The following is a 14733-nucleotide window of genomic DNA, read 5'->3' on the forward strand; positions in this document are numbered from 1 at the left end:
CACCCCTTTTCCATAGTATTTATTGAGCACCAACCAACATTGCTCCGAAGTGTACGTACAAGGGATACTGAAAGATCAAAGCAGACCTGTTCACTACTCTTTTGGAACATCTACTTTCGTGACCTAGAGTTACCACATAACGGGATTATATTATACTATGATTGTATTATACTATGATTTCTTACATTGCATCACTTGTTGGTGGTTTTTTTTTTTTTTTAATCACCTCCTAAGTGTCAAAATGTTGAACAAATACTTATTGAGTGCTACTATGTAGCAGTCGCTGTTCTGGTCACTGGGGATACATTCCTAAATAACGTAAAATATAGGCAAAATACGTCTTGGTGAAGCTACCATTCATGGGATAATAATTATCAGTAACTACTGTTCGTTGGGATTTCTTCACTTCTGTGAAGCAATCCAGTCAGATGCTCCTATAGCTTTTTGCTGTTTATCTTCTGTACTATCCTTCTCATTTTTCAAGACCCAGCTCTAATGTCACCTGCTCTGTGAAACCTTTCCTGATCCTTATTTTTTCCTTCTTTGCAGACAGACTGAAGAACTCCATAGCATTGTGTTTATGGTTCAGTTTAGTTCAGTAAACACTCATTGAACCTCTTCAATGGGCCAGACCCTGTATTGAAGTGCTGGGGATAAAGATATAGGTAGGCCTGGCCTTTGAGGGGCTCACAGCCTGCGATTGGGGGTGTGGGGAGTGGGGAACAGACAGGTAAATAGACCATTGTACTACAGCGTGTGGTGGAGTGTTTCCATTAAGAGGTGGGCTGAGATGGTAGCACAAAGAAAGGTCAACCTGAGGAGGGGAAGATATAGAAAAGCTGTCTGTATAAGCCAGGTAAAGAAATGGAGCAGCACTTATATGCAAATGAGCACCATTACTGTGTGTGTATGTGTGTGTGTGTGTGTGTGGGTGTGTTTTACAGCTGGGAGACATTACAATTAGACTGAGATTAGCTGCTTCAAGTTTGAGACAGAGACCTGAGATAGCTGACGTTAACTAGGCAGGCAGCCTCTGAGTCCGGAACTTGGACTTTCTCTTTTCCACCATCCAGGTAAAGTTCATATTTTCCTTAGGGTTACTTTCTAGACAATGTAACATCAGGATTATGTGCCCTTCCTAGCCCATTAGTTGTATAGCCACACTTTCTCATCTGGTGTTCTTTGGGAACTGGAGGTTACCAGTGGATTAGTTGTGTCCAGATCTGTATGCCCTCCCCAAGTCTGAGTCTGATTGAGCCTTATATATGTATAGCAAATATCTTTTCCCAGATTGTGTCTTATCTTTCAACTCTGTCTTTGCTGTTTTTATTATTACATATTTATTTTGTATTAATGATTATATAAAATATTCTTCCTTCCTGATTTGTGATTTGTACATCATATTTAAGCACTCTAGCCCCAACCCATCATCACAAAATTACCCCCTTGTTTTACCTTCCTCCCATCCATGTTTCTGTCTCTATCTCTACATCTCTAGTTATCTGTTTCTGGGAGCTTTAGTTTTGTGGGGTTTTTTTAGGCCCCAGCTGAGACAAATTTTAGAGGCAAGGGTCACAATAGGATGCAATAAGAAAGTTCAAGAGCTCTGAATGACAGGCTAAGAAGGAGTATAATATCTGTTTTACAGGTGAAGAAACACAAAAAAAAGCAAGTCAAGGGGTCTTTCCCAAGGTCAAAGATCAAGTAAGTACTATGCAGATCAGAAGCAAGGTCCTCATAGTCTGTAAGTTATTTCTCCCAACAGCCACCATCTCTAACATTTCCCAGCCAGCAATTTACTCATTCATTCATTCACCTGTGTAGCAGATAGGTGTGGTTGGTCACAAAGATAGGTTTCCTGAAAGACAGATTAACTGAGTGACTGTTGATCTTTCCCCATCCATCCATCCTTCTGTTCATTCATCTTCTTTACACATTTTTAGTGAATTCTAGGTTCAATGCTAGGCTCTGGAATTACATACATGAACAAGGTATCATAGGACCTATGGCAGGTGAGAAGTTGATGAAGGGGAACAATTACCATAAAGTGATAAGCAACTAGGAGAAGTACACTGTATTGTGGGAACACACCAGAAGGGCATTAACCCTTCTTGGGATGATAACAGATTAGGAAATTCATAGTGCCCTGTGTTGAACCAAAGGAGATACCAACATCACTCATTTATTCCACGGATAATTGTGCATCTGTTATGTGCTAGGTGCTGTGTTAGGTACTGTGAATAAAGAAATGAACACCATAGCGTAGCATAGCATAGCGTAGCATAGGTGCTCTCCCTCCTTTAAAGGAGTTTAGAGTTTCATTAGGGAGATCAGAAATATATCCTTGGGCCCTGGGAATACATCATATCCTTCATTTGGCTCACACATGTTTAAGGGTTATTTCCTGTGAGCATTCCAGAGGTGGGAGAGAGATGGTGAATTGGATATGTTTCCAGACTTGGAGGTTCACAGACCATTGAAAGAGCCCCTTCACGATTATTAGTAATCTTATGAAGTAGAAAGGACTGCAGCCATGAAAGAGAGAAGAAATACTCTGGTATTTAGCCAAAGTAGCACTTATTTCCTTCTGGAAGTTTCAGTGAAAGCATTGAAGAGAGCGTGACATCTGGATTTTTTTTTTAATAGTTTATTTATTTATTGGGGGGGTAGAGCGCAGCGGGGGAGTGCAGCAGGGTGGTGGTGGGACAGGCAGAGGGAGAAGGAGAAGCAGACTCTTGAACCCAGGACTCCAGGATCATGACCTAAGTTGAAGGCAGATACTTAACTGACTGAGCCAACCGGGCACCTCCTGGCTGGATCTCTTTATTTTATTTTTTTAATTTATTTTTATTTATTTGACAGATAAAGATCACAAGTAGGCAGAGACAAGCAGAGAGAGAGGAGGAAGCAGGCTCCTGTTGAGCAGAGAGCCTGATGTGGGGCTCGATTCCAGGATCCTGGGATCATGACCTGAGCTGAAGACAGAGGCTTTAACCCACTGAGACACCCAGGCACCCCTAGCTGGATCTCTTTAAAGAAAAATCTCAAATCCTTAAGAGCTCAAGTTTTAAGAAATTTAGATCTTTGATTTATTCCTAACAACAGTAACATTTGAATTGAAAAAAAAAAAAATTTTTTTTTAAAGAGAGGGAGAAGGTGGGGGGAGGGGCAGAGGGAGAGGGAAAGAAAGAGTCTTAAGTAGGCTCCATGCCCACATGGAGCCCAATGCAGGGCTCTGTCTCACAGCCTGAGATCATGACCTGAGCCAAAATCAAAGAGTTGGTTGCTTAACCAACTGACCTACCCAGATGCCCCTGAACTGAATCTTAAAGCATGAAATTAACCAGGTAGTGGTGGAGAAAACTATTTTAGGCCAAAGGAACAAAGGCAGGGAAGACTGAATATGTTTGGAGACTAGAAAATGATTGTGTGCGACTGATGGGCAGGGCTGACTAGAGCTAGAAAAGTTAGAACATGGGACTCCAAGAGCTTCAAGAGTAATCTCAGGTTTGCTCAGTGGGAAATCTGATCAGAAGGCCGTTGCAGTATTCTAGGTGAGAGATGGTAAAAGATTTAATGAAAACAGAGAGAGACAGAGAAAATTACATTGGAACAGTTTTCCTGAGCAGGAATTTTCTTGACTCAGTGACCAGTTGATGAAATCCCATTTCACCTAGCATTATTTTTGTCAGAGCTCTCTTTATAAAGCACAGCTGGGGTCATGGCTCTCACCAACTCAGATATAGTTCGTGGCTCTCAGTTACCTACAAGGGGAAGACTGAGCTCCTAGCCTGGCACTGAAAGCCTTCAGGAGCAGGCACCATCCTTTCTGTCCCGAATTAATTGTCCCAAACACAGATCCTTCTTCCTGGATCTGGTTGTTTCTTTACTACGCCAGATGTGCCCCCTACTATGCCCTTAGTCCTGTGGCCCTTTTTGTTTAGAATGCTTATCCTTTTCTCTATTAGCAAACTCAGTTCATCTCTCAAATTCTATTTATGCAGTTCTAATATTATTTTCACAACATCTTGCTTAAAATGTGAGCCCCCTCTTCCCTGAAGTCTGTTAAAACAATGAACATTTCTAGTGAGCACTTAATATGTACTAGGCACTACCTTTCTAACTTGATCCTCTCATCTGTCTATTAAGGTAGGTGTTATTAATCCTGATTTGCAGATGAAGAAACTGAGGTTCAGAGGGGTAGAGGAACACTACCAGTCATAGAGTGAGGAGAGACAATCAAAATTCAAATCAGGTCTTTCTGGATCCAAAGGTATTCTGTATAGTGTTCCACTGAGTTAGGGTTGATTTGAACCAAAAAACCCAGGGTCTTGATCTCCCTCTTCATTCAAAGGGCCAGCCCATTTCTGAAACAGGGGAGGGCCTCCTAGGCCCCAGAGACAGGGTGGATTTAGGGTATGGTGGTACTGGTGGGCTCACAAGCCACATTGTGTGAGAGACTATGCTGCCCCTTCTCAGTGCTTCTACTTCCTCACTTTCCTTGCTTGACTCTCAGGGAGATGGCCTCTTCAGGAATATACAAGCTGGATAATGGGAAGTCTTACCTGAACAACTGCTTTCCAGCCAAAAATCTCCTTCGGATGCCAGACGAAGGTCAGCTGACTTCTCAAATTGATACCTTTGCTTCACACTCAGCTCCTACATCCATTTTTTCCCTTTCCAGCCCATTTATTACGGGTCCCTGCACTACCCAACCCCATCCCTTCCCATCCATCTTCCCTCAGCAGTCTCAGGGAGCTTTCAAAAGTGCATGTTGAACCACAGTGTTCCATTCTGTTCTGTGACTTCTCATTGCTGACTTCCTTACATGATATTTTGTGTCCACAGTCTGACCTCCATTTGTCCTTTGCTACACCCCCATTCCTTTACGTATGCCTTGTTCCATTGTACTCTCTTTTCACATAGCTTGTTTTATTTGCCAGAATATTACAGCTGTCATTCCAGTTATCCAAACTCTTTCCATCCCACAAAGCCCAGCTCTTTTTCCAATAAGCCCTGTCTAGCTACTCCAGCCCTTAGTGACCATACTCTTGTGAGCTGTCTTCCTCTCTGTGTTTATTAGTTGTTGAAGAATCATATTCTGCCAGGCTCCTAAATAAAATGACTCTGCTAAGTAGTTTTTCAAACATTCATCTAGTTAAAAGCTCCCATGGGGCAGGGACTCCTCATAACTCTGAGCAGAGCCATACAGATAGAACACTGCTGAGAAGTATGAGTTCACTGGATTGGATTTGTTGATTTGAAAGGGTAGAACAAGAGGGAAGTACCCCTTGTTTACTCTATATGAAAAGGCTTGCTGGTTACTCTGTATGTGGAATATTGAAAGAACTTTCTCTTCCAGTCCATTCTCCCCATTTCTCTAGAGCAATTTCTTTTTTTTTCATGCAGAGACCTCTGGCCACCTACCTATTTTAAACCCTCCCATGGAGCTCTCAGTATGAACTCATGATTTCATCCCTACACCCCATTACACATATACATGGACAATAGAGAAATAAATGCAGCCAGGTGCATCTGCATGTGTTAGTACAGATATGTATCTTTCCTAGTCCACTGAGAGCAATGACACCTCACTCACAAAGAGCATTCTTGGGCCCTAGATCTCGGTTTCTGGATACGATTCTCCAATAAAAAGAGCCAGGACTTCTCAGAGAAAAAGTTGTTTCCAGGGCTGGGGCCAGAAAAATAAAAATTGCACCTAGAATGTCGTATAGTGATAGGAAGTACAAAAGTGCTCAGAAAAATGATGAGTGCATATCAGAAGGACATAAGGGCTAACCTGAAGGAGCTCCCAAAGGTCAAAGCTGGGACCTAAACAACAAAAAAATTAAAGTAGAATTGGGTTGTAAACTATACAGTAAATATCCATGAGCCCATACTGATACAAATAAATATTTGAATATATAAAAAAGTGTAGGCTAAGGAGCAGCTCTTCCTACAGTAGAAGTTCAGTTAATAAATGTAGAAGGAATGAAGGAAATAGAAAATCACTGCTAAAGCATCACAATAATAATTTTTACAGGTAAGAAGTTTCTATAGATGTTGTATCAGGATTCTCCAGCAAAATAAAACCAATAGGATATGTATTTATATTCTACTTGTTCTGTTTCCATAGTCATATGTGTGAATTATCTGTTTTAAGGAATTGGCCTATGGAATGATGGGAGCTGGCAAGACTGAAATCTGTAGGACAAGCAGGCTAAAAATTCAGGAGAGAAGAGCTGATATTGTGGTCTTATAGCAAAATTTTTCCTCCTTTGGGAAGCATCAGTTTTTGCTTTTTTATCAGCTGATTGTGAGGCCCATACACATTATAGGGGATAGTCTCCTTTACCTAAAATCAACTGATTACAGATGTTAGCCACATCCATAAAATACCTGCACAGCAACACCTAGATTAGTATCTGAGTAACTCCTTACCACAGCCTAGCCAAGTTGACACCTAAAATTAACCATCACAGATGCTAGAATTAGTGCGTCAAAGTATGATGAAAATCAGATTGTTAGCATAGTCTCAAGGTATCTTTATCAATTACAAAGAGAAAAATCATGACTTCTCTGTAGGGAAAGTAGGCTGACACCACCTTAACCAGGTGATCAAAGTTAGCCTCACCAGTCATCAGACATACTGACATCACCTACCATCTGATTGGATGCACCGAGAAGGGCACCACAGACTTTTGTGGTAGTTTTGGCAAAGCACAGAGCCTTGTTTTAATTATGGGAAAGCATCAAACAAATTCAAATTGAGGGACTTTCAATAAAGTAATTGACCAGTACTCTTCAAAAGTGCTAAGATCACACAAGAAAAAAGAAAGACTGAAGAGCTGTCACAGATTGGGGGATTCTAAGAAGACATGATAACTAAAATGTGAGATTCCCTTGGAATAGAAAGGAGACATTAGTGAAAAAACTAGCAAAATTTAAAGAAGGGCTATGGATTAGTTACTGATATTGTACCAGTGTTAACCTACTGCCTTCAATCATTCTATTATGATTCCATAAGATATTAATATTAGGAGAGGGAGGTAAGGGGATAAGGTAACTGGGTGATATACTATATGTTAATAAATAGAATTTAAATTTAACAAATTTTATAACAAAAATGTTAGCATTAGGGGAACTGGGTGAAAGCTGTACAGAAATTCAGTATTATTTTCATAACTTTTATGGAAGTCTTAACTTATCTCAAAATGAAAGTTATGGGGGCGGGGGAGAGGATGTTCCCATGGATACTTTTTGTGCTGAAAGCCTCCCCCAATAAACCCAGTACTGTTCTGTGTACTACCCAACCTCATCACTTCCCATCCATCTTCCCTCAGCAGCCTCACGGAGATTTCTTTCTTTTTTAAAGATTTTTTTTATTCATTTGACAGAGATCACAATCAGACAGAGAGGGAGAATCAGGCTTCCCGCTGAGCAGAGAGCCCAACATGGGGCTTGATCCCAGGACCCTGAGATCATGACCTGAGCCGAAAGCAGGGGCTTAACCCACTGAGCCACCCAGGTGCCCCCTCACAGAGCTTTCTAAAGGCCACATTGAACCACAGTGTTTCATTCTGTTCTGTGACTTCTCATTGCTGGCTTCTTTACATGATATTCTGTGTCCACAGTCTGACCTCCCTTTATCCTCTGCTATACCCCCATTCTTTTACCTGTGCCATATTCCATAGTACTCTCTTTTCATATAGCTTGTTTTATTTGCCAGAATATTCCAGCTATCATTCCAGTTACTCAAACTCTCTCCATCACACAAAGCCCAGCTCTTTTCCTTTTCTTGTTCTGGTCCTCTAGACTTTTTTTGATCTGACTCTGCTGACCTCCCCAGGCTCATCTCTTTTGTCTCTTATTCAACTCTGGACACAGTCTGGGCCTTCCTTGCTCACTTTGTTGGGAGTGTGGACACCAACGCACACTGGAATCTCTAGGAGTCAGAGCTTTTGGAATGACAAAGTTCCATGACCCAATTGGGGGCAACCCTGGAAAGTAGAATCCTGGCCACTCAGCCCCAGAGTGGGAATGGGAAATAACTCATGGCAGACATAGGATAGGAGTTGCATTTAGGAGTCAGGATTGGCAGCTGTAGTTAGGTGAGCCAGGGCAAGCCCCCAAAGCAGAGGCTGTGAGGGCAAGGAGCCAGTGATCAGAAGCACTGAGCTGGTTCCTGCAACTCTTTGCTGGTCTGTATTTTTCTGATCTTTTATGCTTCCAGATACTTTTGGGGCCCTTCCTCTGCCCAGGCTGCCTGTTTTCTCCATCTCCATCTAGTCAATCTTAAACTTACTAGATCTAGCTCATGAACCTAGACTGGTAGCTCCCCTTTCTGTGCTTTCATAGCACCTCTTCTACTAGGCTTCTTTGTGTCAGGACCTCCATCTTAATTCATCTCTACAGCCCTAGTTCCTAGCACAATGTAGATGCTTAGAAAAGCTCTGTTTGGGCGATTGTGGCTAGGGGCTGTGGCTCAGCATTCATTCAGCTGTTCATTCAGTCATGCTTACAATATGGTAAGCTCTGTGAATATTCTTGGGAATACTGAGCTGGATCAGTCAGACAAAATCTGTCTGGGGGACAAGGCAGACAATAAACAAGTGAACAACAACAACAACAAAAATTACAGATTGCAATGAATGCCTTGGAGTAAATAAACTGTTGTAAGAGCAAACAGATTCTAGAATGTTGTCATGATTTTTGTTAGGTGAGCTTACTAGTAAACCTCATATTCTTTTTTGCTTACATAAATTTTCAAGTTCTTTCTACAGTGAACATTATTGGATTTTTAAAAAAAGTTTCAACTGTCCTATCATTTTCGTATTGAGCTCCTAATATAATCTTTACACTATAGTGATGGTATCCAGGGTAAGGTTTCTCAAGATGGAGCCCATTGAGTTGATGCCACTCATTTATTTTTACCCAAGAGATGACAAATGGGAGAGTAACAAGCTGGCATAGGAAAGAATAATCAGTTCTGCTTAGGAGAGTCAGAAAAGGCTTTGGAGAATAGGAAATACTTGGTCAAGGGTCTTGAAGGAAAATTAACATTTGGAGACAAAAGCGTTGAGGAGAGAACTGGGCAAGTCATTCCACATCTTTGAGTCTTAGCCTTTTCATCTGTAAAATGGGGACAGTAATGTGTCCTTCATTGGGGTTTGGGACCAGTTAAATGAGATAGCTATGCAGACATCCCCATCACCAGCTACCATCACCATTCCCAGCAGCAGCAACAGCACAACAGTATCTGGTGCATATCAGGTCCTGAGGAGCTAGTTTTGGTTTTGGTATTATATGTAAATATTCTGTAAGCACACTAGTTGTGGCTTTAGAGGAGTTTGCTCCTCCTCACTGTTCTGATCTTCTCAACAGGCCGAGGACACTGGTTAGTGGCTCGGAAATGTAACCTCAAGAAGAAGCCCAAGAGTGTGCTTGAGGCACCCGCTGAAGTTCAGGAAAGCCAGAAGAAATTTTCTTCTGAGGTCAGGGGAAATAAAGGGTTTCAGCAGGAAAACCAAGCGGACATTCTTGGACATGTGCTGGACCGGGCTTTTCTGGTGAGAGTAAATGTATCCTGGAATGACTGGCAGCATTAGCTGACGACAGTCTTGGTGGGAGACAAGGATTTGCTCTGTTCCACTCTGGTACCATGACCCCCAACCCACCCCAAACTATTAAAGTGATCTTGACTAACTGAGCACAGTCAAATTGATGAAGGGACCCAAAGCTTTCTTTACATTCTTTACATGTTTAGCTTTCTTTACATCCACCTTGTGAGATAGGTATTATGGTCCCTATTATGTTGTGCCATTGTGAAGATGGGAGAACTGAGGTCCCAAAGAGGTAATTTGCCTTGGCCATGGTCTCACAGCTAATAATTAGAACTTTGTCTATTCAGGATTAGAACTACTCAGGATGAGAGCTCTGGTCTACTAACTCCAAAGCCTGTGCCTTTTAGTATATTAGGTAAAAAAACTTTCAATTGAGTTGAAGAGACAAAGGAGTATGGGAAGAGGAGTACAGGGAACAGTAAAGTGAAAATTCCATTCCTGCACCTGGTAGGGGTAGAGATTCCTGTTCTCTGGAGAGACTTTTCCAGGAATGGGGGAACTGGAGAGAGTCCACACTCCATAACTTTTGTCCTTTGGTTTTAGTATCTGGCTAAAGTCTGGGGGAGCCAATCAGATAGTACCCACTGTCTGGGGCAGGCTTTATGAAGAAGACTGGGGTGTCTGTATTGGAAACCAGCCAGTTAATTTCACATCTGCTCTTTGCAGTGCCTTAGTGGCTTGGCAAAGAGAGACATATTTTGTAAACCAATATTAATGTCCAGACCAGTTCTCACAGCTCCCTATGATGTATTCTCTGGCATCCTGCGTTGTTCCCAGATTCTGCTTATGGTTTCCAAGAGGTCACTTTCTACACAGGTCAGATGTTGAAAGAGAGCTTTGAGAAGATGGCTTTGAGGTTGCAACTTACCTCAAGTGGGTAGTGTAAGCTTTTTGCAGAGTCCCATGGTGTGTCCTTTGTTGTAATGTCCGCTTCTCACTGGGGATGCAGAGGACTGAAAGAGCAGTATTGAGGAAGGGCAGAAAACACGTACCATAGTAGTCTTCTTTTGTTTTGTTTTCTACAACATACATTCCCACTTTAATGGAGATAGCTATTTACCCATGCTACGGCTTTGTATAGCAGAAGCAATGTTGTTTCTTACAGTAATGGGATACCTACTTACCTGATGGATAGTTCCACTTGAATGTTTCATTGACTCCTCCTATTGAACTACTGCACCAATCCCCTTACTCCAAATCCCAAGACATACCTCTTTTCTAGTGTTTACTATACTGCCTCAGTGATGGTGCTATATCCAGTCACCAAACCAGTAATCTGGGGTTATCCTTAACACTTGCCTCTCCGTTACCACCCCACTACCACCACTAGTAAGTCTGACGCTTTTATTAAATAGTTGTCAAATCTGTATTCTTCTCATCTCAACTGCCTCTATCCTATCTGGACTACCATCACCTTGTATTAGAGTAATTAAATAACTTCCTGACTAGTCTGAACCAATTAGGATGCTTTTATTTCATATAAAAAGAAGCCAGAGGCATTGTTATTCCAGGCTAGGTTAATTTACTATTAAAGGCCCTAATGTGCTTAGCATGTTAACTTGTTCTCTTCGGCTAATTGCCTTCACAATCCCAAGATGGCTGTAGCAAGTCCAGTAATCGTATATAAAGAATAACATCCAGAGGTACAAAAGGGATTGTCATTATTTTATATCTGTATTTAAAATTAAGAAAGAGCTCCTCAGAACTGGCCTCCTACCCCCAGCATCCAGTGTCTGTCTGATTGGCCAGACCTATAACACAAGTCCTTACATTCATTAGTTAGGGGATTGTGACCTCCAAGATTGGTTTAGACAGTCAGGACTTAACACTTGGAGCTGGGGCCCAAGGACACATCTACTCAGAAAAATGGAATAATGTTGGGGTTCTCTTTCTCTCTTTTTTTTAAAGATTTATTTATTACTTGAGAGAGAGAGATTGAGAGAATGAATACGAGGAGGGGCAGAGGGAGAAGCAGACTCCCCTCAGAGCAGGGAGGCCAGCATGGGACTCCATTCCAGGACTCTGGATCATGACCTGAGCTGAAGGCAGACACTTAACCGACTGAGCCACTCAAGCACCCAACATTGGAGTTCTTTAATAAGGAAGTAGAGAGGTTGCCCTAGGGAAGGTAATTAACAATGCCTAGTGTATTGGTCTCATCCTATGAGTATCAGACAAAGCAATTTTTATAAAATTGCTATCAGCTCTTGCAATAAAAAAAAAGTCTGTTAGCTTTCCACTGACTATAGAACAAAATCCACACTTCCTTACATAGCCAGGGACCCAGTTGATTTAGTGGCTGCCTCCCTGGCCTTGTTCCTTTCCTTCCTCTCAGAAGCACCTGGCTTTTACCTGTCTTGATAGCTTTCATTTCCTGCCTCCCACTTTCTTGGGACCAACTCCTACTTAGCTTTTGGTTCTCACTTGAAATAGTACTTCCTCAACTAAATAGTTCCTCTCCTCCAGGCTGAGGTCAGGACCTCCTGTATTGTCTCCCATAGCTTCTTGAATTTCTCCTTTAAAATATTTATCACATTTAGGGGTGACTGGCTGGCTCATTTTGTAGAGCTTTTGACTCTTAATCTCGGGGTCATCAGTTCAAGCTCCACATTAGATGTAGAGATTACTTAAATAAAAAATAAATATGCAAAAAATATTTTTCACATTTATAAATGCTTGCTTGCCACTTGGCTTCCACGTTGTGAGTTCTGTGACTAGAATATTATTATTGGTTTTTTTTTTAGACAGATTGGACTCTGTGACTAGAATATTATAAACATTTAATTCCATGCCTAAACATGATACTATAGATAAATGATTAACAGAAAAAAAAAAAATGAGGTTTGGTTAAACAGAAATAGAAACTCCAACACTGAGATTTTCCTCTAACTTTTAACCTAAGGGGGCAACATATAGTAGTCAGAAAAGCAGAGGTTAGTGATTCCACATTTGGATTCAAATCATTTATCACTTACTAGCTGTGGGACCTTCAGCAAGGCATTTTATCTCTCTTAACCTTATTTTTCTTATTTAAAAAGGAAAATGGTCATACTTATGTTAAAGGGTTTAGTTGGGATTAGAAGAAAACGTATTGATGTGATTAGCACAATATATGGCCTAAAGCAATACTTAGTAAATATTTAGTGAATGAAAGAACGAACAAATGAATGAACAAGCAAATTATTATAAGCATGAAGAGATTGGTAAGGTCCCAGAAACAAATATTTTTTTTTCAAAGATTTTATTTATTTATTTGACAGACAGAGATCACAAGTAGGCAGAGAGGCAGGCAGAGAGAGAGGAAGGGAAGCAGACTCCCTGCTTTGCAGAGAGCCCGATGCAGAGCTGGATCCCAGGATCCTGGGATTATGATCTGAGCCGAAGGCAGAGGCTTTAACCCACTGAGCCACCCAGGTGCCCCGAAAGAAAGATTTTTTTTAAAGAGCCAGGTAGAAGTGGGGCTCAGAAAAGACAAAGAAGAAACAGAGAGGAAGGAATTCTCCTAAGAACCCTGTCAAGTCAGTGTTACTACGATCTCCATCTTGCAGATGGGAAGCTGAGAGGTGGAAGAGCTGAGGTGGCAGCTCTGGTCTAACAAACTCCCAAAGTCCATGTTCTTTGTGCTGTACGAGGCCCCCTTTCTCAACAGGGAGTCATTTGTTTTCTTGGCCAATGATATAAACTTTGTTGAGGCCTTGAGAGCTGACTCTCTGCACTGTGTTCCAGCTGAAGCACCATTGTGTGAGGAAGCCATCAGACCTGATCAACATCAATGTGAGCGGCCTGAAGTTCTCCAAGGTAGGGCCAGCCAGGAGAGATGTGATTAGGATGAGCCAGACCTGAGGTGGCTCCTGGCTGTTTGTCCATTGTACCTCCAGAGTCCGTAGGGACTAAGGGGTTGGGGTAGGGGACATCAGACAAAGCCTCACTGGGTAGAAACAACATTCAGACACAATATTTTGCTGTAAATTTGGTATTACCATTGGCTTATGTGCGGTGAATTAAAGGAAGTAGCATTATGGGAGTTGGTTTGAATTTGTTGTAGACCTCTGTTGGGGTGACACTGAGTTCCCGTTAGAAGAGCCTCTAGGAGAAATTTCTCTCAAGTCTCAGTGCCAGGATGCTGGCTTGTTCTTATATATACTGTGGCTCATGTAATGAGTCATATTTTTCCTATATTGGCTAATTGGCAGCTTGAGCCACATTTGTGCCACCGCCCCATTAGCCAATGTATATGCAGGATATTATGTCATATGTTTTTGGTTTATATGCCTACCATGGCATATGAAGAGAGATAAGTGGTATAAAATATACAGCAATTAAAATAGATATATCAGTACCATAAGTAACATAACCATAGTAAATCTCAAAAGATCTAGGTGTATCAACACAAATAAATCTCAGAAACATAGTGTTGAGTGAAAAAGGCGGGTTGCAGAATGACACAGTATCATTGCATCTAATATAGAGTTTTAGAACTTATAAATAATATTACATATAGTTCATAGATATACATATATAGAATACAAGTATAAAACAAGTATGAGAATGATAGTCACCAGTTCAAGATAGCTGTGAATAGTTGGGAAATGTGGGGATGGGGGGCGTGGTCAGCTCTTTAGTATTTTATTTCTTTAAGGAATTGAAGGGAAGCCAGCAAAATCTTCTTATTTATTAAAGGTGGATAGTGGTTACATGGGTCTTCAGAGTTATCATTCACTAAATTTTTCTGTACATTGGAACTATTTCATAATAGAGAAAAAGAAGCAGAAAAGCTGTTCTGGTCCTCAGCAAGTGGGTGTTCTTTGCTAAGAATATAGCTTATCCCTGTAGGTTGTTGTGCCTTCTGACGGCAGCTCTGGAGCTTTGGCATCGTCCCCTTTGCAGGGGCTAATCTTGTGTTCTTTTGAAATGCTTTCCCACAGGCTAAGGAAAAGGACTTCAAGCATTTTAATTCAGTGATTTACATCAATGCCTCAGAAAACCTGCTTCCTCTAGGTAAGCTTTTCTTCCTGAAAACTACCTTCTGCATCTTAGCGAGCACAATCAGTCACTCCTGTTAGAACTTGCCTAATCAGCCAGTCATTCATGACTGGCAGCTCATCCCTTT

At 41.4% G+C, this 14733-nt stretch overlaps 1 protein-coding gene across 28 annotated transcripts in view; it reads left to right on the top strand.

Annotated features, from left to right (window-relative positions):
- Positions 1-14733, top strand: part of XRRA1 (X-ray radiation resistance associated 1) — a 70215-nt gene that overhangs the window by 890 nt on the left and 54592 nt on the right. For 14 of the 28 annotated variants that reach the window (XM_082749672.1, XM_082749675.1, XM_082749658.1 and 11 more), the window contains exons 2-6: positions 1649-1704; positions 4517-4614; positions 9385-9569; positions 13350-13421; positions 14549-14621. The exons of 1 other annotated variant lie outside the window; for it this stretch is intronic. In XM_082749672.1, the coding sequence (XP_082605798.1) occupies positions 4521-4614; positions 9385-9569; positions 13350-13421; positions 14549-14621 (424 nt within the window). In that variant the 5' untranslated portion in view covers positions 1649-1704; positions 4517-4520. Of the gene's footprint in view, positions 1-1648; positions 1705-4516; positions 4615-9384; positions 9570-13349; positions 13422-14548; positions 14622-14733 lie in introns of those variants that run through there. 13 more of the 28 variants (XM_082749664.1, XM_082749659.1, XM_082749660.1 and 10 more) reach the window with 9 other exon arrangements.

The sequence above is a fragment of the Mustela nivalis genome (genome assembly GCF_964662115.1).
Source record: "Mustela nivalis genome assembly, chromosome: 9".
NCBI classification, from domain to species: domain Eukaryota; kingdom Metazoa; phylum Chordata; class Mammalia; order Carnivora; family Mustelidae; genus Mustela; species Mustela nivalis.